Genomic DNA, 21,567 nt, shown 5'->3' with positions numbered 1-21,567 from the left:
ATAACTTTTCCTGTTACCTCTGGGAGCACTATCAGGGTGAAACATTTTGAGTTCCACTATGAAAAGCTGTCATGTTAGTCTCTCAGCTGGACTTCAGATCTGACCAGCTGTTTGTCAGGGTGCTTTTGGGGGCTTCTAACATATGGTCTGATTGCAAAAATGGGCCTGGCTATTTTGTGGCTAGGAAATTGGTTAGAGGATTTCTACTTTGCCAACATTCTCATCATAGCACTAGCTCTTACAGGAGCTCTTCATGGCCATTTGAACTTGGCTATGGATGCCACGTGTTCAGATGGCAGCACCATTTGGGGATGTTGCTATCCTCATTTAACAGACAAGTGAAAAAAATAGATCTAAAAAGTGAACGTTAGGAGAACCATCCTCAACCATGCATATTCTGCCTGTGTCATAAATGTTAGCAAAAGGGCTCCTTCTTTCATTACCAAAGTAGTTTCTTATGAAGAGATATTTTTGTGTGTACATGATCATCAAGTCAGCTGTGGCATTGCCTCGTCTACTTTGCATTCTTTTTGAAAATATATTAGCTCATTTATGAGAAACCCTCCTAAGCCGTTTTTCTTCCAAAATGGGGCATAAATTGGGGTATATTGTTTAAGTTACGTACTTTAGAAACATCTGTTTATTCTTTTCACGCTTATATCCAAAGACAAATTAAAGAATGTCAGGCACATGTCAAAAGAGGGATGGAGCCTCTCTCCCGAGAAGATGCCTTTATATGTTTGACCTCATTTACAGGCCCAAAGGAACAGTATAACACTGTATGATAGCATCCCAAAATATTTGTTCTTAAACTTTCTTTCCAGTATTCCTATGGTTTTAACCTTGAAAGTACTTTCTCCTTTTCCTTTTTCCATTTCCGCCCCCCAAGGATATTTTAATAGGCAGTATTTAATTGATATATGTAACTGTATTAGTTAGGGAACAGACCCCCCCCCCCCAACTCTCATCTATCTAGAGAGAGAGACAGAAAGAGAGAGGAAAGAGACCTTTGACTTTTCTCAGATCTGGTAACTGGGTCCTTATTCCTACTTAGAAGTGATTGACTGACAGTGAGAAATAGTTACCTCATTTAGACACACATTTCCTGTAGGGCTGCTACATTTATTTATGTGACCTGCTAGGTTCTTGTTGGTATTTGAATTTGTGACCCCCTGTCATAAGGAAGGGCAATGTCATGAGACCTGGCAAAATTCTATGGGGGATCCTGGTATAGGATCTAAATCCTTAATCAAGGATTTGACCCTTGGTTGAGATTGAGATAAGCAAAGTGAAAGAGGGCACTTCAGTTGACCTTAAATGAAAGAAGCAAAGGCATGGAAGTAGGATCGTATGTGAGGAAGCTTGCCTAACTGGAAGAATAAGTCTGTGAGGTTGGAAGTAGGAGGAAATAAGTTTGACTTGTCAAACAGGAGCTAAGATATTAATTAACTAGTTTCTTTAACAGTTAAGCCTAAATCTCTGTGCCCTAAAACAACTGAAGTTTATTTCTTATGTGAAGTCCAAAATAGCTGTTCTTAATGGGTGACTCTTTCAAGTAGTGATTTAGGGGTACAGGCTCTTTCCTTCTGTGTCTGTGCCATCTTCAGCACGTGACTTCCAAACTCACAGCAGAAGAGAGGGCATGGATAACTGTGAGGGCAGGGTTTCATAAAGCAGACCTGGAAGTGGTGCACATCATTTCTGCCCACATTTCAATGGCCATGTCCTACTGCAAGGGAAGACTGGGAACTGTAGTCTAGCTGTGAGCTAGGGCGAGAGAGAAAACAGGCTTAGTTGAATGGCTAGCCAGTCTCTAGCACCAGAGATAGGGGCCCTGGGGTTAAGCAGGCAGGAGCTGCTATAAGTTGTTTATTAATAAATTTAACATAGACCTATTGAGTACATACTATGTGTTGGATGCTATGTTATGCACTGAGTAGGCTTTTGAGCAAAGTAGTGACATGGAGAAAGCAGTGTTTTGAGAAATTAGTCTGGTGGCAAAGTGTAAAACAAGGGAAGGCAAACTCTAAGTTGGGGAGGGTGGTGAGGAAGCTGTTGTCTTTCTCCAGCTGCGGGTCAGTGAGGTTGTCCATACACATAACAGTATCAATAGTATTAATAACAATAATGATTACTGTGTGCCATGCAGGTTTATAATCAACTTTTCATGTACTTATAAATCACTCAAACTTATGATTCAAGTCCTGTTCTTAGTTTTCCTTTTATGGATGGGGAAACAATACTTTAAATTATTGAATCATTTGCCCATATTCACATAAATCTTAGCAGGGCCTGAAGATTCAAAGTTAAGAAGTCAATGCTATTTTAGAACTACTGTCGAATTAATCAAATGGAAATAAATCTAATGGAAACATAATGAGTTTAGGAGGACAATGATGAAAAACCCTGTTACTGATTTGAGAGGGTCATTGAAACATTAAAAGACTATAGTAAACTGAATAAGAAGAAGTAAAATTAGAGAAACAACCTGTTAAGAAATATCACTATGCTCAGGCATACTCGATTGGATTTAGATCAGTTTCTAATGAGAGTTCTTGGTAAATGCTAAGCTGCTTGTGTATATGACTTCTTTGTTAACTATAAGCACTTGCAGTAAATCATTTATAATCTCTAATTCCTTATTTTGATAAATATGCCAGAACACTCATTTCGGTCTGACATGTTTGTCATGATCATAGTACGTATAAGCTCAAACAATAAACTTAATACTTGTGCTATTTCCAGAACTATCAGGACACACCAGAAACTTTGGGTTGTTGATGTGACATTCTGTTTTTGGCAGTTGACTGTTGGGATGGCCCCGACGGAGAGCCGGTCGTACACCATGGTTACACGCTCACTTCAAAGATCCTCTTCAGAGATGTTGTGGAGACCATCAACAAGCATGCCTTTGTGAAGAACGAGTAAGTAGAGCAGCAGCTGGGAGCCAGGCTCAGCTGGCACATGCAGCACTGCCTGATGTAACATGGCCACCAAGCCACACACTTCCCTGGAGTCTACACCTCGCTTTCTCCTGCCCTGGTTCTCTCCTTCCTTCCCAACAAAACACCAAACAAACAAGGGCCGCATGTACATACTTTCTTGTGCTCCCTTTATTCCTTACCCCATTCTCTCTCAAGATGTTGCCTCCTCGAAGCACGTTCTTACAAAGAGTGACCTCAAAATTTCTAAAGCCAGGGTGTACAGAGTGTCTATAAAGTTTAGAAACACAGCTTACTATACATAATAAATAGCTTATTGGGATTATACTGCAATACAATAAAATAATAATATCTTGGTTTCCAGACTTGCTGGATGTCCTGTGTATACTGAAGTGCCTAGAGTCCTTATGTTACTTGACCCCTCCTTGGCATTTGATAATGGTGATAATTTTCTCCTTAATACTTGCTTTTGGGGGGACTCTATTATAGCATTCTCTCCTCTATTGCTGCCATTGCTTCTCGACCTCCTTCTTTAGCCTACGGTCTTCTAGTCCATTTCCTCACTCCTTTAATAATCACTATTAGTCCTAAGTTGTTGTCCCATAGGTACCTGAAAATTAACAAATTTCATTATTTATTCAGACATTTACTTAGATATTTAAAGTTGCCCACTCTAAGCCAGGCATACTATAATAGGTTTGGGGAGCCCCAACACTGAGTGAGGATAAGACTCCTACCAGCACGGGGCCTCCACCCCAAACTGAACTCAGCATTTCATTCTGCCAAGCTTCCTCTTGCTCCATTTCCTTCTAGTTAGGAGGGTAGCACTGTTTACCAATGGTTTTACCTAGAAACTGGGAGCCCACTCTCGATTCAGCCAATCTTTTCAATTCTAGTTGCTAAATATCTTTTGACTCCACTGCCTCCTCTTCATTTTCATTTCTCTTTGGTTTATCCTCCACGCTGGTGTAGTATGTTTCTTTCTGAAAATATAAGCTGATGTTGTAATTCTTAAAGTCCTTCAAAGACTCCCTGTTGTACATGGTCACGCCTTCCGTGCCCTTCAAGGCCTGGCCTCTTCCTGCTCTTCCAGTGTTGTCTTCCACTGTTGCTCCACAGAGACTTGGGCTTCTGCTGTCACTGACTGTCTTCCGGAGGCCCTGGGGAATCTCAGTGCTTTCACAGACCCTACCCTCACTTGTGCTGTTCTCTCTGTCTGAAACACTCATCTCCATTATTCCACCTGCCCAATTCTTGCTTATCCTAGAAGACTGCTTAGGCATTGTCCCTCTGGCAAACTTACCAATACTACAACTGATTTAAATGCTTCTTTTCACTGTCCTTAGCACTCAACATATTTCTATCATATCATACAGCACCTTCTTGCAATTGTTGGTGACTTGCCTCCTTTTAAGTAGTTAGGACCATGAACTCCTTGAAAATATGTGGCTATGTCTTATTCATTCATTTTTAAAAGAAATTAAAAATAAAACTTTATTCCCCCCTCCCTTTTTTTGGCTGCTATGTGCATCTTACAGGATCTCAGTTCCCCAGCCAGGCACTGAACCCAGGCCCCAGCAGTGAAAGCCCAGGATCCTAACCACAAGGCCACCAGGGAACTCCCCCTTATTCATTCTTTATTGCCTAGCCAGTGCCTGCAATATACCAGACATTCAAGAAATGATTTTTGCATTAAAGGAGGCAAATTAAAATTACAATTGCATGAAATTAATTTTGTAGACATTAGTAGCTTTTAAAATTTCTAACATTTCATCTTCTCATTAATTAAATATGAAGTTAAAATGCTGTTCTGATAAGAGACACTTGCTGCATAGCAGGTTTGGTTTGTGGTGTCTTCCACATGGAAGAATTCAAGTACTAAATTCTGATGGGTCTTTTTACCCTGATTGCTACTAATCTTAGCCAAGTTGAGGAAGTGATTTGCCGTTATTTTCCAACATGTGAAGTAGGGCATTGAGAAGACCTGCTGTCTATGTACTTCGGAGGACCCTCTGGTGACTTGACTATGCTTACTTAAAGTCTGGGGATCCTTAGGAGAAAAGCACTTCAAATTAAAACAGTTAATAATCTTGTTTAGCACATTTTAAAAGTGCAGCTTTAAGTTCTAGTTGCATCTTTTTTTTTTTTTTCTGGCCGTGTCGCCCAGCATGTGGTATCTTAGTTCCCCAACCAGGGATTGAACTCACACCCCCGTACAGTGGACGTGCAGAGTCTTAACCACTGGATTGCCAGGGAAGTCCCAAACTGAAAATGTTTTTTTTTGTTTCACGTGTGGGTTTTTTTTGGCCTCAACACACCACACGTGGAACTTCCCTGACCAGGGATCGAACCCACGACCCCTGAGTGGAAGGGCAGCATCTTAACCACTGGACCACCAGGGAAGTCCTTAGTTTCATCTTTACACCAGGGTTTCTCAACCTTGGCACTATTGACATTTTGGATCAGATAATTCTTTGTTATGGGGAACTGTCTTGTGCATTGCAGGATGGTGAGCAAATTCGTGACTTCTACTCACTAAACAGCAGTAGCGGCCCCCATCCCCAACATTGTGACCACCAAAAATGTCTTCAGACATTGACAAATGTCCCTTTGGAAAGGGTGCCACACAGTCGCCCCAGCCCCTGTTGAGAAGCACTGCTTCATACACCAAGCATCATTAGACACTGATAGCCTTTTTATAAACAGATTGATAATTTAAAAATCCATCGCTAGAACTCCCTCATGTGACTGCGCAGACAACTCAGGTTGCTAGCCTGCAGTTTTTCTTTCTTTCTAACACTCTGGGGTAAAACCCATGTGAGGACACAGGATCAAACAGATTATAGTCTGGTAACCAAACTGACCTCAGTCACAAAGGTTCATCTCTCGTATTACCTCTGGCATCAGGTTTACTAATGAGGATAGAATGTAATTTCAGGAGGTCACAGCCTGTATTGTGGAGTTTGTGCTTCTCATATGAGTGCATAAATAAAATTTTTTCTCCATATAGACATATTAGGCAAGTTAAATATTGGTGTGTCTATTCCGGAAAAAAATTTATTGCCTAGTACTTCAGAAGATATGTGATGGAAACTAGAAAAAAAAAATGAAAATAAGCCTGAATTTGTTTTTCTGAGGAAAAAACAAAGTCAGAAGAGGAGTAAGGTCATGGAATCGTTGCTGGTTCCTAAGGCTATCTGTACTAATCGCTCCGTTGGGGTCTCACATTCTCTGCACAGAGCCCTGAGTGTTGGAGGAGAGTGAATGCTTGACTTTTTTTTTTCCTTTCTGAAAGTAAAGACTAGCATATAATTCTATACAAATGATTTTGAAATGCCTGACATAGGACGCTATAAAACACAAAATTCCATTGTGTTATTTTATCCTCAATAGTAATTTTCAAGCTGTATGTTGAATATATATTTTTAGGGTAGATATCTTCATTTAATGATAGTGGTCTCCTAGATGTTTCTAGACTTTTGAATAAATAAGACAAAATTACCTTATGAGTTTTCTTTCTTTAGGTTCCTTATCTCTCAAAATTTTCTCTTTTATTTTTTCTTGTAAAAGAGACAAAATGTATGTACTGTGTGTGTGCATGTGTGTGTGAGGGAGAGAGAGAGCTACAAAATATTAGACTAAGTCATCTCATATGGATTGGTATTTTGTTCACCCCTTATGCCTGGTTAAATATATTTAGCCAGAGGAGTTTGTTATTTTTTTTAATGCATCTCTCATCTTTTTCATTTTAGAAGTATTTTAATGATCACCTCTCTCACAAATACTGTCACTAGGCTTGTAAGAACATAATGAATACAGAATAATTTTCAAAAGTCCCTGTGAGTTTCTGTACTCAACACCTTTACAATGTGCTGCTGTTCTCTCAGGTTCCCGGTCATACTGTCTATCGAGAATCACTGCAGTGTCCAGCAGCAAAGGAAAATTGCTCAGTACCTGAAAGGAATATTCCGAGACAAACTCGACCTGTCATCTGTAGACACAGGAGAGACCAAGCAGCTTCCAAGCCCTCAGAGTTTGAAAGGCAAAATCCTAGTGAAGGTAATTACCTCAGGAATGCAATAAAAGGCACTAATGACCTGCTAAGCCCTCCCTCCCTTAAGGACTGAAAACTGGTTTATCAAGAGAATAATAGTCAATACATGAAGGGTTGTCTAGATTTGTGCATGCACCTTGTTCCAACTTATTTATAGTCACACCTTCAGAAAAAGCTTGTTACTGACTGGCCACATATTCTGGGATTTGTTTTTATGAAGTGAGAACCTCAGTACTGTAAACCAAATACTGAATATTTTAGTCGGTAGTAGTTGACGCTGGAGAGGGGCTGTGTACGGGAGGCCTGGATTACATGTGTCCGTATCCAAAAGCATTTCTTTCAGATTTTTCTCTGCCATTTCAAGCTCCAATAACTGTCTGTCAAAAAAAGTCTTCATGGTTGGTCAGCCTTGGTTATGTAAGTGAGAAGAGCTCGCTTCAAAGTGGAGCACACGTTCAGACATAGTGCCCCATAGGATTCGTGTGTATGCGGAGGAGCAGTAGGTGAATAGAATGGCATTTCATAAACAGATCTTCTGAGGGAGAAAACTTACTACCTGAAATGAATATTATTAATGCAAGGAATAGCCAGAAAGACAGCTCCTTGTGTTCTCAGAATGCTGCTGTGATTTTATTTAATTCCAGTTAATTTTGTGTGTTTGGACCAAAAGCATCTTGGATAGTTGTATTGTTTTGAGACTAAACACCTAAGGAAAAGCAGTAGAGTATTAATGATCAAACGGGGTTATATTTTACTTAAAAAGGGTGTGTACAAAAACCAAATACCACAGAGGAGGCACAGGAAAGTCAGATAGTGTAATTTCATAGCAAGACTTTAACTGGGGCTTTAAGAGAGGACAGCACATGGGAAAGATGTAAAGTATTCATCTTTAGAATGGGTCCAAACCTGTTTTTCTATCAGTTAAATGAGAGTTATAGGCTGAATCCATCAAAGGGGTGTCATTGGGCATTTGTATGTGTGAAAGCATTTTGAATAAAAGCTCCAATTATATAATGCGAGAAATAACGTTAAGGTCAATTTTCCTGAAGTCTTGCTAACGCAGTCTCTTGTGGTGAAAACTGATTGCTAGGTTAGAAAGCTCAGTGTCAGCTTTATAGCCTTGTAAATGTTTCCATGTTCCCAAATGGTCTTGAGCCAAGCATCAGAAGGTTAAATGCAGAATGAGTCCATCTGATTGAAATACTTCTCATTTGGACAGTGGAACTTAAGGAATATTTGATATGATCTCACTGAATCCCTTGCGCATAACTGGGCTTTGGATCATTGGGCATAGAATGTCCTAGGGCAAATGGGCACCAGGGTGAATTGAAGCCGGAAGACCTGAGGCACTCGTTGGAAGGAGTGGCAGCAATGTGGGCTGTGGGTATTTCAAAGCAGCTGCAGTCCATTTGCTAGTAGTAACCTTCTCCAAACTTTAAGGAGATTTCTTAGATCTCTGGACCAACACACTCGCATTTGAAGCAACAAAAAGAGAACTGATTTTCCTAAGTTCCTTTAGCATCAGAGCAATCTGTGATCCAAAAGGCAGCATTTGAATGGCTACTTACCACTTTGGAGATGGGCAAGTTGTTTATTATTATAACTGTAACACACAAACTTTCCAACCTTGTGTGTATACACACACACACACACATACACACACACACACACAGAGATATATATACTAGTCCCTCAGTACCCACAGGATTGGTTCCAAATCCACAATGCTCAAGCCCTTCATATGAAATGGCCTAGTACAGTTGGCTCTTCACATCTGCGGATTCAACCAACCCTTGGGTATGGAGGGCCAACTGTGTGTGTATGTATCTCCTAAAAATTAAACAAACATTTGCTTTTGAACAAAAATAATAACGAACTTAGTAATTTTCCATAGACTCATTACTAAAAGGAAACTTATCTGGTCCAAGCATTTTACTTTTACAGATGTGTCATAGAGCAGTTACTGCTGTCCTGGGGCCATGCAGCTAAAAGCTAAGAGATGGCTCTGGTTCCAGTCTCTAGAAATATTTCCATGTACCATGGAAGAATTAATCTAATTCTTGAGTGTGACTCCTGCATGAAATAGTATGTAGATCAGAAGGTGACTTCTACGTCATTCTTTGTTTACACTGGACCACTGTTAAGTTCATAAAATTCTACCTAAGTTTATTCTATAATTTTCCTCAGGCATAACACTGTTCATAAGAGGCGTTAAGAAACAATGTTCTGTGGTGTTGCTTTTCTTCCTATCTGCCTGTATAAGGTATCTTTCAAAGACCAGGAATGTGGAAAAAGCTGGCAGAAGATATGGCCCTGATGTCTTTTAATGGGATTTTGAAAGGACTGAAAATGAGGGCGCCTTGTGAATACTCTAGATGGCAGCTTTCTCTCCTTGCTTCCCCACCTACTGCCACATTTAAGTAAAGGGGATTTGAAGCTTAATGTCATATTTATATATCTATAGCTCTATATATTCCTGTGGAAAAGAATGTAGTTTTCACTTTGCAGATAGCACATGCAAATAAGAAATATATTACATAGGGGTATGAAGGCAAATTAAATACCACCTTTTTAAACCTATAACCATCCTTTTGTAAGTTGAAGAAAATATTTAAGTATTCAAATTCTGAGTTTGGATTCTTAAGATAGATTTTCTTTTCATTACATAAATGATTTAACCAGCTTTAAATTTATCTCTTTGCCAAGCCCTTTAGGTCAAGAGCTTTGGGTATCAGGGAAGATACAGGAAACTGGGAGGGAGAGTTCTCTGAAAATCTGACTGTGCTTGTGGCCCTGTGGAGGGAGGAGAAGTGGATGAGGGGAAGATCCAGAGTGCTAAAGGTGGGCCAGTCATGGTGTGAAGAGCAGGAATATATAACAGAAGTCACTGGAGCTCTAGTTTAGAGAAGATCAGCCTGGGTAGTTGTCTGGGATGATATTTAGAAATTTATCATTATTTTTGGCTGCCAAGCATATGAACATCCTTCCACGTTTAAAGAATTTCCCCCATCTTTATGCTTTTGCTGTATTCCATTCATTCAACGGGGTCACTAGGTCCAGCCCACACTCAAGGGGAAGGGATTATCGAAGTACATGAATACCAGGAGGTAGGAACCATTGGGTATTTTAGAGGCTGTCTACCACAGTGACCTTGGTCCCTTAGCCACAGAGTCTGGTTCTGCCCCCTCTGTTCCCCAAGATTCTGGGAGTGATTCAATTTCCTATTAATATTCCTTTCTGCTTACAAGTAAGATGCTTTTACTGATACAGATGGTTAGCCGTCCTGGAAGCCCTTATCAGGCCCCTGGGCTATGCCTCCTTCTTCTGCTTTTTATTTACTTTTACTTTTTCTGAATATAAATTGGGAAATGTAGAAAAGGAGAAAATAGCTATCACCCATAATGCTGTTACCCAGAGATTCGTACTCCTAATAATTGACCATATTTCTTGCCAGATTTTTTTCCCTGAGTTTTTATATATCATTGAGATCATAATGTGCATATAATTCTATAACTTGGGTTTTCTACCATTTTGTTATAAGAATTCCCCCTTGTTGTCCAAAAGCCCCTGATTCCTAAAGTGTGTTGGTGAGTGGTTGCAAGGGGCATGTTCTGGCTGGGCAGGAGTGTCATTGAATTGTCCATAAAAGCAGGTCTGGTCAGTGCAGTGGACACAGCCAGCAGGAGAGAAGGACGTGTTTAACCTGCTCAGGAGAACAAGCTGCTCTAAGGACATGGGATGGGGTGATGCCTGATTATGATGAGTCATATATTCTCGAACAGAAGCCTGGTCTGATTTTTACTTGTAAATATAGTATACCTAATTAATTGTATTTAATTGGAAGTAATAAAACTGCCTTTTCTCGAAAGTCTCTTCTCCCTTTGTTTTGCCCCTAATTCAAGCGATCTGCCTTCAAGTCGGTCTCAAGTAACGATTGGCAAGGGGATAACAAATTTTATTTTCATTTTTATTTTGTTTTAAAAAACCTTTTTACTTTATACTGGAGAATAGTTGATTAACAATGTTGTGATAGTTTCAGGTGTACAGCAGAGTGATTCATTTATACATGTACATGTATCTATTCTTTTTCAAATTCTTTTCCCATTTAGGTTGTTACATAATATGAGCAGAGTTCCCTGTGCTATACAGTAGGTCCTTGTTGGTTATCCATTTTAAATATATTAGTGTGTACACATCAATCCCACACTCCCTAACTATCTCTTCCCCCGCTCCCCCATCCCCATAACCATAAGTTTGTTCTCTAAGTCTATGAGATGTTTCTGTTTTATATAAGTTCATTTGTATCATTTCTTTTTAGATTCCGCATTGATAACATACAGTATTTCTCTTTCTCTGTCTGACTTCACTCAGTCTGACAGTCTATTTTCATTTTTCAATTTTTAAAAATTATTTTTAATTGTGGTAAAATACAACATACATAAAACTTACCATCTTAACCAGTTTTAAGTGTACAGTTCAGCTGTGTCAAGTACATTCGCATTGCCATGTACAGAACTCTTTTCTTGCAAAACCCAAACTCCATACTCATTAAACAGCTCCCATCTTCCCCACCACCTGCTTCCTCCAGCCCCTGGATACCACTGTTTTACTTCCTGTCTCTATGAATTTGGCTACTCTGGGTACCTTATATAAGTGGAATCATACAACAGTTGTCTTTTGTGACTGGCTTATTCCTTTTAGCCTAATGTCCTCAAGGTTCATCCATGTTGTAACATGAGTCAGAATTTCCTTACTTTTAAAAGCTGAATAACATTTTAGTGTATGCGTATACCACATTTTGATTATCCATTCACCTGTTGGTAGACACTGGGTTATTTCCACCTTTTGGCTATTGTGAATTTTCATTTTTCATTTCCTATTTTATTTTTTAACTGAAGTATAGTTGACTAATATTATATTAGTTTCAGGTATATAACATAGTGATTCAATATTTTTATAGATTAGACTCAATTTAAAGTTATTATAAAATAATTGCTGTATTTCCCTGTGCTGTACAATATATCCTTGTAGCTTACTTTATACATAGTAGTTTGTACCTCTTAATTCCCATACCCCTATCTTGCTGAATTTTCATCTTTAAATTGAGTGTTTTGTTTCATTTCAGGGCAAGAAGTTACCTTATCACCTTGGAGATGATGCAGAGGAAGGGGAAGTTTCCGATGAAGACAGCGCAGATGAAATTGAAGATGAGTGCAAGTTCAAGCTCCATTATGTAAGTTACAGGCTTGGCCATAATTTTTACCCTCTGTGTGCTACAGTTAAAAATTGCTGCAGGGCCTCCCTGGTGGCGCAGTGGTTGAGAGTCCGCCTGCCGATGCAGGGGATACGGGTTCGTGCCCCGGTCTGGGAGGATCCCATATGCTGCGGAGCGGCTGGGCCCGTGAGCCATGGCCACTGGGCCTGCGCATCCGGAGCCTGTGCTCCGCAACGGGAGAGGCCACAACAGTGAGAGGCCCGCATACCGCCAAAAAAAAGAAAAAAAAAAAAAAAAAAAAAAAAAAAAAAAAAAAAAATTGCTGTGTTGGAATCTTCACAGATATGGTGGCTGTAGTGTAAAAAGGATATTTATTGAAAATTACTTTGTGTGCTGGCACAAAGACTCCCAAATGTTTATTGAGTGAGTGAGTCAAGGATTCTTGTGTCCTAGAGTTGGAAGCAATGTTAGTGATTAACCCATCTGACCCTCTCTCCAGGGACAAATTCCCTCCTATTACAGCTTGGTCAAAATTCAAATTGCGGTTGGAAATGTCACTGTCTGATGACATAAATGGGCTTTAAGCCCCGCCATGCTGCCTGTCAAGGCTGGCTCACAGAACCCAGCTGCAAGTGTGTGTGCTTCTCTAGAATGCTCATCCCCTCCCTAAGAGAATGTACCTTGGACCAGAAGATTTCCAAGCTCTTCCAGACATGGATCTCTTGGCTAAATCTTAAATTTGCCACATTTCAGATAAAATGGCATAGAATAGTTTGCCACCTGCATGGTGCTTCAGACCTCTGTCCTAGATCAAGGAGTTGCCTTTGTAGAAAAGCACCATTTAGCCAGGTAATCCAATGGAAATGCAAACCTGGAAGAAATGTAAGGCTTAAAGACCTCCCCCACCCCCCATCACTATGGGGGACTAGGACTTCTTGACTTCCCCCACCTTCTACAACTCACGTGATTTCCAGGAACATATGACAATCTGAGAGTAACACCTGCTCATGTTAATTTGTTGTAAGGTTTACAATTTTATTTCTACAGAAAAGTAGTATTCCTCTAGATGTCTGGACAATTATTCTACCCTCTAAAAAAAGAGAAATATTGTATAAAATCTGCTAATTTTGCCCTGACTTCAATTACTACATCATTAAAAAAAGCCTACTCTCTTTGAAATAATAGTAACTGTGATGGTTTCCTATAGGTATTAAAGAGAGCTGGTATTATTTTCAAAGAGGGCAAGAGCTTAATGACAGCTGAAGTCTCAGTAGATAGTCCTTTCTTGGCTTTAATGCATTTTAGAAGGGATGAAGTGGAGAAGACTCAGCCTTGAAGTGAAAAGGAAAAATTACCATCTGTATTAATCCATTGTCTTTTAATAGTTTTTATGAGCTCAATTAAATACCACTAATAGGGCTATGGTTACAGAAAATTAATCTCAAGAGATTTACATAAGTGAAAATACAGTTAATATTTTTGTTTCTTTTTTGCTCTTCCAGCTAACTGCTATTTTTGTAATTAATTACTTTCTATTATAGGTAATTTTATTCTTTCTTTAAGCTTTATTTTATAAGCCAGATTTTTGTCTCTGAATTTCAATATCTTTGCCTCTTGTTTCCCAAAACTCTTGGTTGCCAGCCTCAGAGTAGTCTATCATTTAGAAGCAAGGAGCAGAGAGTCTTGACTAAGTTATGTGTTTAGGGAATGTAGTTTTTAGTGAAAATGAGTGGTGGAAATTTAGCTATTGATACTATCACAATAGTCATTTATTGCTCTGAGTAAAACCCAAGTTATTCTAGTTTCTAAATCCATCCAGTAATATAAAATTTCTTCTGATATCAGTGAGCCTCCTAACTTTCTAAGTTAAATATCTACAATTATAAAAGAGAAGTAGGTATAGTTTTATGGAAACAAACCAATAAATTCACCTGTGATAATATCCAACTGGGTTCCTCTCAATCTTCAAAGTCTCTTGGTTGATGTCTAGGAACCCATATAGGTTGAGAGTTTAGAATGTGATTCCATAAAGATAGCCATGATCTTTCATTTGGATTCTTTGATTTGGGCTTAAGTGAAAGTGGAGAGCACCTTACCTGTAACATTTTACAGGTCTCTTTGTTAGACTTTAGGAGAGAAAATATATAAAGAAATCAACATTCTAGTGGAAATATATAAGGTTTTTACTCATCTTTTTCAAATCTTTTTTTTCTATTTTTGAGCTCTTCTGAGAAAAGGCAGTGCTGTATTGAGAAAGCCAAAGTGTTATACATAATCAGTCAATTTCTGGTTCTATTGTCAGCAGAGGGCTCAGATGCCTTATTTGAGTGTTGAATGTAAATTGTCTGATCTAAATCGAGTGTCTGATCATATTTCTGCAAAGGCGGATGTACTGTGCATAGTTTGTATGAAACCAATAATTACCTTAGAGGAAGTTCTTAACCTCAGTTTTAAGTTAACAGAATGTGGTTAGATTTATAAGTTATATCTGAATTATTGCAATAAATAAAGATTTTCAGCTTAGCATTCACGAACACTGGAATGCTAGCTGTCATGGGGCTTATGCAAGATTCATTGGCACATTCAAAAGATTTTTATGGAGGAACTCCTGTTGGAGATGCACCAACATGCTGTAGGTGTTGGGGCATATATCAATAAACAAAACAGACAAAAATCTTTGCCTTCGTGGAGTCTCTACATTGGTGGGAGATGGGAGGATAGACAATAAGTAACGTGTAGTGTACTAGGCAGTGGTAAGTGCTAAAGGGAGAAAGGGAGGGAAGAAGTGTAGAAAGTGTGTGTGTAAAGGGTCTGTTGACGTTTTAGATGGGATGGCCAGGAAAGGTCTCACAGAGAAGGTAACACGAGAGCAAAGACCAGAAAGAGGCGAGGTTAGCCATGTTCATATCTGGGGGAGGTTGTTCCAGGCAGAGGGAACAGCAGATGCAGAGGTCAGAAGCAGGATCTGTGGCTTGCCCAGCTTTACCCGGACTTTAGAACAGAGAGGGAGGCAGGAGCCTCACGCTGGCCTTCTTACTCCTCCTAGTCTACCGTCTAGCTAAGGGATTCAAACCACACCGAAAGCTTTTGCTCTTTTAAGAAATGCTTTCTTTTGCATTAGTTGAATCCTTTAAGCTTCTACCTCATTAATTTGAGGCTTCAGCCATAGAGAAAATCTGGCTCATACTGTAATAAGCCATAGGTAAAGCCGGTGTGTTCAATGACCCAAGAATCACACAGCTCAAAGACTCTGGGGACAGCTTCCTTTCAACCACAGCACAGTAATCTAACAGGTTTGATTCAGTGGGGCCAGCTCACCATTATTCATTTTTATGGGGTCCTCTAATGTCAGTGTGCCTTACAGACTTTCCACCTCCATGGTTCAACCTCACTGATTATTTGCCTCTTCTGCTGAGCTATTCAGTATCTTTTTCCTTGCACTCTCTGAATCTGGGTTCAGCCAGCTTCTCAGGCACAAATATCAAGCTGTCTATCTCCTACATGAAGCTCATCCCGTGAACACCAAGCCTTCCAACAAGTTTAAACAAGCCCTAGTAGAGTAACATGTAACCACTTTTTGTGTTATGTTAGTACCCTAAAACCATTATTCACTCTGCATGTCTCACACTAAATACTTTAATAGTTTCCTCCCTCCCTACTACCTTAGATTGACCTTCTTTCCTAAGTTATTCATTTTATGATTTGAGCCATTTTAAGGGCGATTATGAATCTTGTTGGTTTAAGACTTGTCAGCACTCATGGAAAGGATGAGTTACCTCATGATGTTGTGAGGTCCTGTTCCTCGGTAAACACCCACGTGCTGGGCATGCTGTTGCATCCTTGTGACAAGGGGTGAGGAGTGGAAGGTGAGCTGAAGATTCCAGTTGTTTTCTAGTATATCATACAATTTCTTCCTCCCTGCCCTGCCAGAGAGTTAAGGTAATGAACATTTAAGGTCTAATGTACTGTATGTATTATTGATATGTGTATGTACATATTTCCCTTATATTTCAAAGTTATTATCTTCTGAGAATTATTGCCGAGAACTCAACTATCCCTGTTGTTTTTTTAAATTAATTTTTATTGGAGTGTAGTTGATTTACAGTGTTGTGTCAGTTTCTGCTGTATAGCAAGGTGAATCAGCTATACATATACATATATCCACTCTTTTTTAGATTCTTTTCCCATATAGGTCATCACAGAGTATTGAGTAGAGTTCCCTGTGCTATACAGTAGGTTCTTACTAGTTATCTGTTTTATATATAGTAGTGTGTCCATGTCAATCCCAAGCTCCCAGTTTATCCCTTCCTCTTTACCCCTTGGTAACCATAATTTTGTTTTCTACAACTATTTCTTGTTGGTAATATGTCTTTCCTTTCTATTCTAGATGTTCTGTGACTTCACTATTAAATGACGAGGAGTAGGTTTATTTTTCTTAGCACTCCATATTCACTTCCTACTGGAGAACTCATGTTTTCTTTCATTCTAGAAAATTCTCAACAGTTTTGTTCTTTAAATATGTTTTTATGCCATTTCATCAGTCTTCTTTTTCTGGAAGTATTATTAGATTTAGGTTAGAATCTTAATTTTCTATATCTCTTAATTCTTTAATGCTTTCTTTATGTCTCTGCTGGTTCTGGGTACTATATATTTACAGTATTATTTTCCAATTCATTAATTATCTCTTTGACTACGTCTGGTCTAGAGTTTATCCCAGTTATTCTTTTAATTTCAATGACTATATACTTGATATACAAAATTTTTATTGTTTTTTTCTTCATAAACACCTGTTCTTATTTTACTGTTTGGCTTCTTAGTTTCTTGTTCTTTTTATGGAGCTATTTCTTTATATCTTTGCGCATCTAAACATACTTATTTCAAAGTGAAAGAGTGAGTCTCCTTTCCATGTGTTGATGTTTTTAGCACTCCATCTTAGCATTAGTTTTTCCACATGGGTTTTAGAATTTCAGGTTGAATATTCAGTTTTGAGTGGAATGTTTTTTCCCCTTCCATTCTCCTTCTTTCTGTATTTAACCTTCTTATCTAATGGTTTTAGGATTGCTTCTACTTGAACACTAAGCACCCCCCACCCCCATGGCACCCACACATATACACACAGCCCACCTGTGCCCCAAGTTCCTAACCAGACCTTACATTGATTGAGAGTTCTCTGCCACTAGAGATGTTGAAGATATTACCCGTTCAGTCACCAAGCAAACCAACGCTTTGGTTGTCTTCTTATTCTTGCCTATTTTGATATTAAAATTTGAATCTTCCTCACAGTAGTTTTATGTTTTTTTAATGTTTCCTATTATAAGCAAGGATCCCATTCCAGCTTTCTTCACCACCTTGGTTTCATGTTGAGAGACCAGCTCTAATTTCCCACAGCATGTGGAGCACTTTTAGTTTCTATTGTACTGTAAGATATAAATTCTTGGCCACCTTTGCCCACTGTGAATGTGGAGCTCAGCTACATTTATGATCTGCAGTGATCTTGTTTATTTTATTTTGACCAAGATTATGACTTTTCTCTTTGTTAGTTCTTCTGTCATTGGAGCAGTGGGGGACTTCAAAGCATGAATGTACACTGTCATATATAAACCCACATGTATGTACAGATGCACAAACCCAGACTTACATTCATTTTGGACAGTATTTTTTTGTTTTTTCTTAATGTATATGAAGAATGTTTGCTCTAATAACATTTAAAAATGTATGCTTAACAGCTCTGAAGAAACATTATCTTTTGCTATTTTTCTGACATTGTACTATTATTTTTTTATACCTGAGCTAAAATCAGCTTTTAAATATGAACCACTTGTTGAACCCTTACTAGCACCAGCACTATGCTAAGGATTTTATACTTATAGTATTTCATTTTATTCCTATAGCCATGGGGATGGGGTTGAAACTATCATTTCTAATGTTTTACAGATTAGGAAAATGGGGTTGTGATAAAGTAATTAATCTAGTGATTAATTTAGAGGAGGAAAATTATATGGGCCATCCTTGCTCTCAAGCATGATATTTTATATGACCTCTCAGATTTATGTCTTTTGGGGAGTTCATCTAGCTGGAGAGACACACTTATCACACTGGCAACAAATAATAACAAACTTGACAAATTGTTATGTTATGTGGAATTGACTTAAGAGAATGTGAATTCAGAGGAAAGAGAGCTGAGGGTAGCCTGGAATACCCAGAGTAGGTCAGATGACATACTGGGTAGCAGTCATCAAACACACAGGCTTTGGAGCCTAGGTCAAAGCCTGGCTCTGCCACTCTAGGCCTCAGTTTCTTTATCCTCATTTTCTAAATGGACATTAAAATAATATGTCAAAATCTTCTTCTGGCTCTCTGACCTTCCTACCACCTTCATAAGTTGCGTTCACACTCCTGGGAAGGGGTTGTCCCAGTTGGCTCTGAACTGTGGTAGGAGTGTCCTCTCCTGGCTGACATTGACCTCTGACCTGGAGAAGGAGCAGGTCTACAAACCTAGGGGACTCTCATGACCTTGCACAAGTACATTGTGTGACTGGCCATAATATCTTGAGAATCTTGAAGTCATCCATTTTATCTCCTTATCTTCCTCGGGATCTCTACTCTTTAAAAAAGCTATTACTACGTGAAAAAATCTTGAGACAAACAGAAAGAATAAGGGTTCTAAATTCTGATTCTTATTGACAGCAACTAAATTAATAGGCTCTATATTATAAGAATAAGCAATTTATTTTTAATTTTTAAATTTTTATTTTATATTGGAGTATAGTTGATTCACAATGTTGTGTTAGTTTCAGGTGTACTGCAAAGTGATTCATTTCACAGAATTAGAACAAAAAATCTTACAACTTGTATGGAAACGCAAAAGACCCTGAATAGCCAAAGCAATTTTAAGAAAGAAAAACAGAGCTGGGGAAATCAGGCTCCCTGACTTCAGACTATACTACAAAGCTACAGTAATCAAAATAATATGGTGTTGGAACAGAAACAGAAATATAGATCAGTGGAACAGGATAGAAAGTCCAGAGATAAACCTATGCACCTATGGTCACCTAATCTATGACAAAGGAGGCAGAATATACAATGGAGGAAAGACAGTCTCTTCAATAAGTGGTACTGGGAAAACTGGACAGCTACATGTAAAAGAATGAAATTAGAACACGCCCTAACACCATACACAAAAATAAACTCAAAATGCATTAAAGACTAAATGCAAGCCTGGGATACTATAAAACTCTTAGAGGAAAACATAGGTAGAACACTCTCTGACATAAATTGCCTTAAGATATTTTTTGATCCACCTCTTAGAGTAATGAAAATAAAAGCAAAAATAAACAAATGGGACCTAATTAAACTTAAAAGCTTTTGCACAGCAAAGGAAACCATAAACAAAATGAAAAAACCCACAGAATGGGAGAAAATATTTGCAAATGAATCGACTGACAAGGGATTAATCTCCAAAATATATGAAGAGCTCATGCAGCTCAATATCAAAAAAACAACCCAATCAAAAATTGGGCAGAAGATCTAAACAGAAGTTTGGGCAGAAGATCTAAATGTCTTACGGTATAGCACAGGGAACTATATTCAATATCCTCTGATAAACCATAATGGAAAATATGAAAAAGAGTGTATATATATATATATATGTATAACTGAGTCACTTTGCTGTACAGCAGTAATTAACACAACAGTGTAATTCAACTATAATTCAAAAATATATATATTTAAAAAAAATGGGCAGAAGGTCTAAACAGACATTTCTCCAAAGAAGACATACAGATGGCCAACAAGCACATTAAAAGATGTTCAACATCACTAATTATTAGAGAAATGCAAATCAAAACTACAATGAGGTATCACCTCACACCAGTCAGAGTGGCCATCATCAAAAACTCTACAGACAATAAATGCTGGAGAGGGTGTGGAGAAAAGGGAATCCTCCTACACTGTTGCTGAGAATGTAAATTGGTACAATCATTATGGAGAACAGTATGGAGTTTCCTTAAAAAACTAAAACTAGAGCTACCATATGATTCAGTTATTCATATACATATATCTATTCTTTTTCAGATTCTTTTCCCTTATAGGTTATTACAGAGTACTGAGTAGAGTTCTCTATGCTATACAGTACGTCCTTGTAGATTATCTATTTTATATATAGTATATGTGTTAATCTCAACCTCCTAATTTATCCCTCCCCCCTACCTTTGCCCTTTTGTAACCATAAGTTTATTTTCTATGTCTGTGAGTCTGTTTCTGTTTTGCCAATAAGTTCATTTGTGTCATTTTTTTAGATTCCACACATAAGTGATGTAAGATATTTGTCTTTCTCTGACTTCACTTAGTATGATAATCTCTAGGTCCACCCATGTTGCTGCAAATGGCATTATTTTGTTCTTTTTTATGGCTGAGTAATATTCTATTGTATTATATATGTACCACATCTTCTTTATCCATTCCTCTGTTGATGGACATTTAGGTTGCTTCCATGTCTTGGATATTGTAAATAGTGCTGCTATGAACATTGAGGTGCATGTATCTTTTCAAATTATAGTTTTCTCTGGATATATGTCCAGGAGTGGGATTGCTGGATCATATGGTAGCTCTATTTTTAGTTTTTTTAAGGAACCTCCATACTATTTTGCATAGTGGCTACACCAATTTATATTCCCAACAGTGTAGGAGGGTTTCCTTTTCTCCACACACACCCTCTCCAGCATTTATTGTCTGTAGATTTTTTGATGATGGTCCTTCTGACCGGTGTGAGGTGATACCTTATTGTAGTTTTGATTTGCATTTCTCTAATAATTAGTGGTGCTGAACATCTTTTAATGTGCTTTTTGGCCATCTGTATGTCTTCTTTGGAGAAATGTCTGTTTAGATCTTCTGCCCATTTTTAAAAATATATTTTTTATTGAATTATAGTTGAATTACACTGTTGTGTTAATTACTGCTGTACAGCAAAATGACTCAGTTATACATATATATACGCTCTTTTTCATATATTCCATTATGGTTTATCAGAGGATATTGAATATAGTTCCCTGTGCTATACAGTAAGACATTTTTGTTTATTCTGTATATTCCAGTTTGCATCTGCTAATCCCAAACTCCCAGTCCAGCCCTCTCCCACCCCCCTCCCCCTTGGCAACCACCAGTCTGTTCTCTGTGTTCCTGATTCTGTTTCTGTTTCATAGATAGTTTCATATGTGTCATATTTTATGAGTGATATCATATGGTATTTGTCTTTCTCTTTCTGACTTACTTCACTTAGTATGATAATCTCTAATTGCATCCATGTTGCTGCAAATGGCATTATTTCATTCTTTTTTTATGGCTGAGTAGTATTTCAC

At 38.3% G+C, this 21,567-nt stretch overlaps 1 protein-coding gene across 2 annotated transcripts in view; it reads left to right on the top strand.

Annotated features, from left to right (window-relative positions):
* Positions 1-21,567, top strand: part of PLCH1 (phospholipase C eta 1) — a 216,069-nt gene that overhangs the window by 142,686 nt on the left and 51,816 nt on the right. For both annotated transcript variants that reach the window (XM_081235026.1, XM_081235025.1), the window contains exons 8-10: positions 2,804-2,924; positions 6,830-7,001; positions 12,122-12,229. In XM_081235026.1, coding sequence (XP_081091152.1) covers positions 2,804-2,924; positions 6,830-7,001; positions 12,122-12,229 — 401 coding nt within the window. The remainder of the gene's footprint in view (positions 1-2,803; positions 2,925-6,829; positions 7,002-12,121; positions 12,230-21,567) is intronic.

The sequence above is a fragment of the Mesoplodon bidens genome, assembly GCF_964165515.1.
Source record: "Mesoplodon bidens genome assembly, chromosome: 5".
Taxonomy (NCBI): domain Eukaryota; kingdom Metazoa; phylum Chordata; class Mammalia; order Artiodactyla; family Ziphiidae; genus Mesoplodon; species Mesoplodon bidens.
This window is presented reverse-complemented; position numbering and strand designations above follow the sequence as displayed.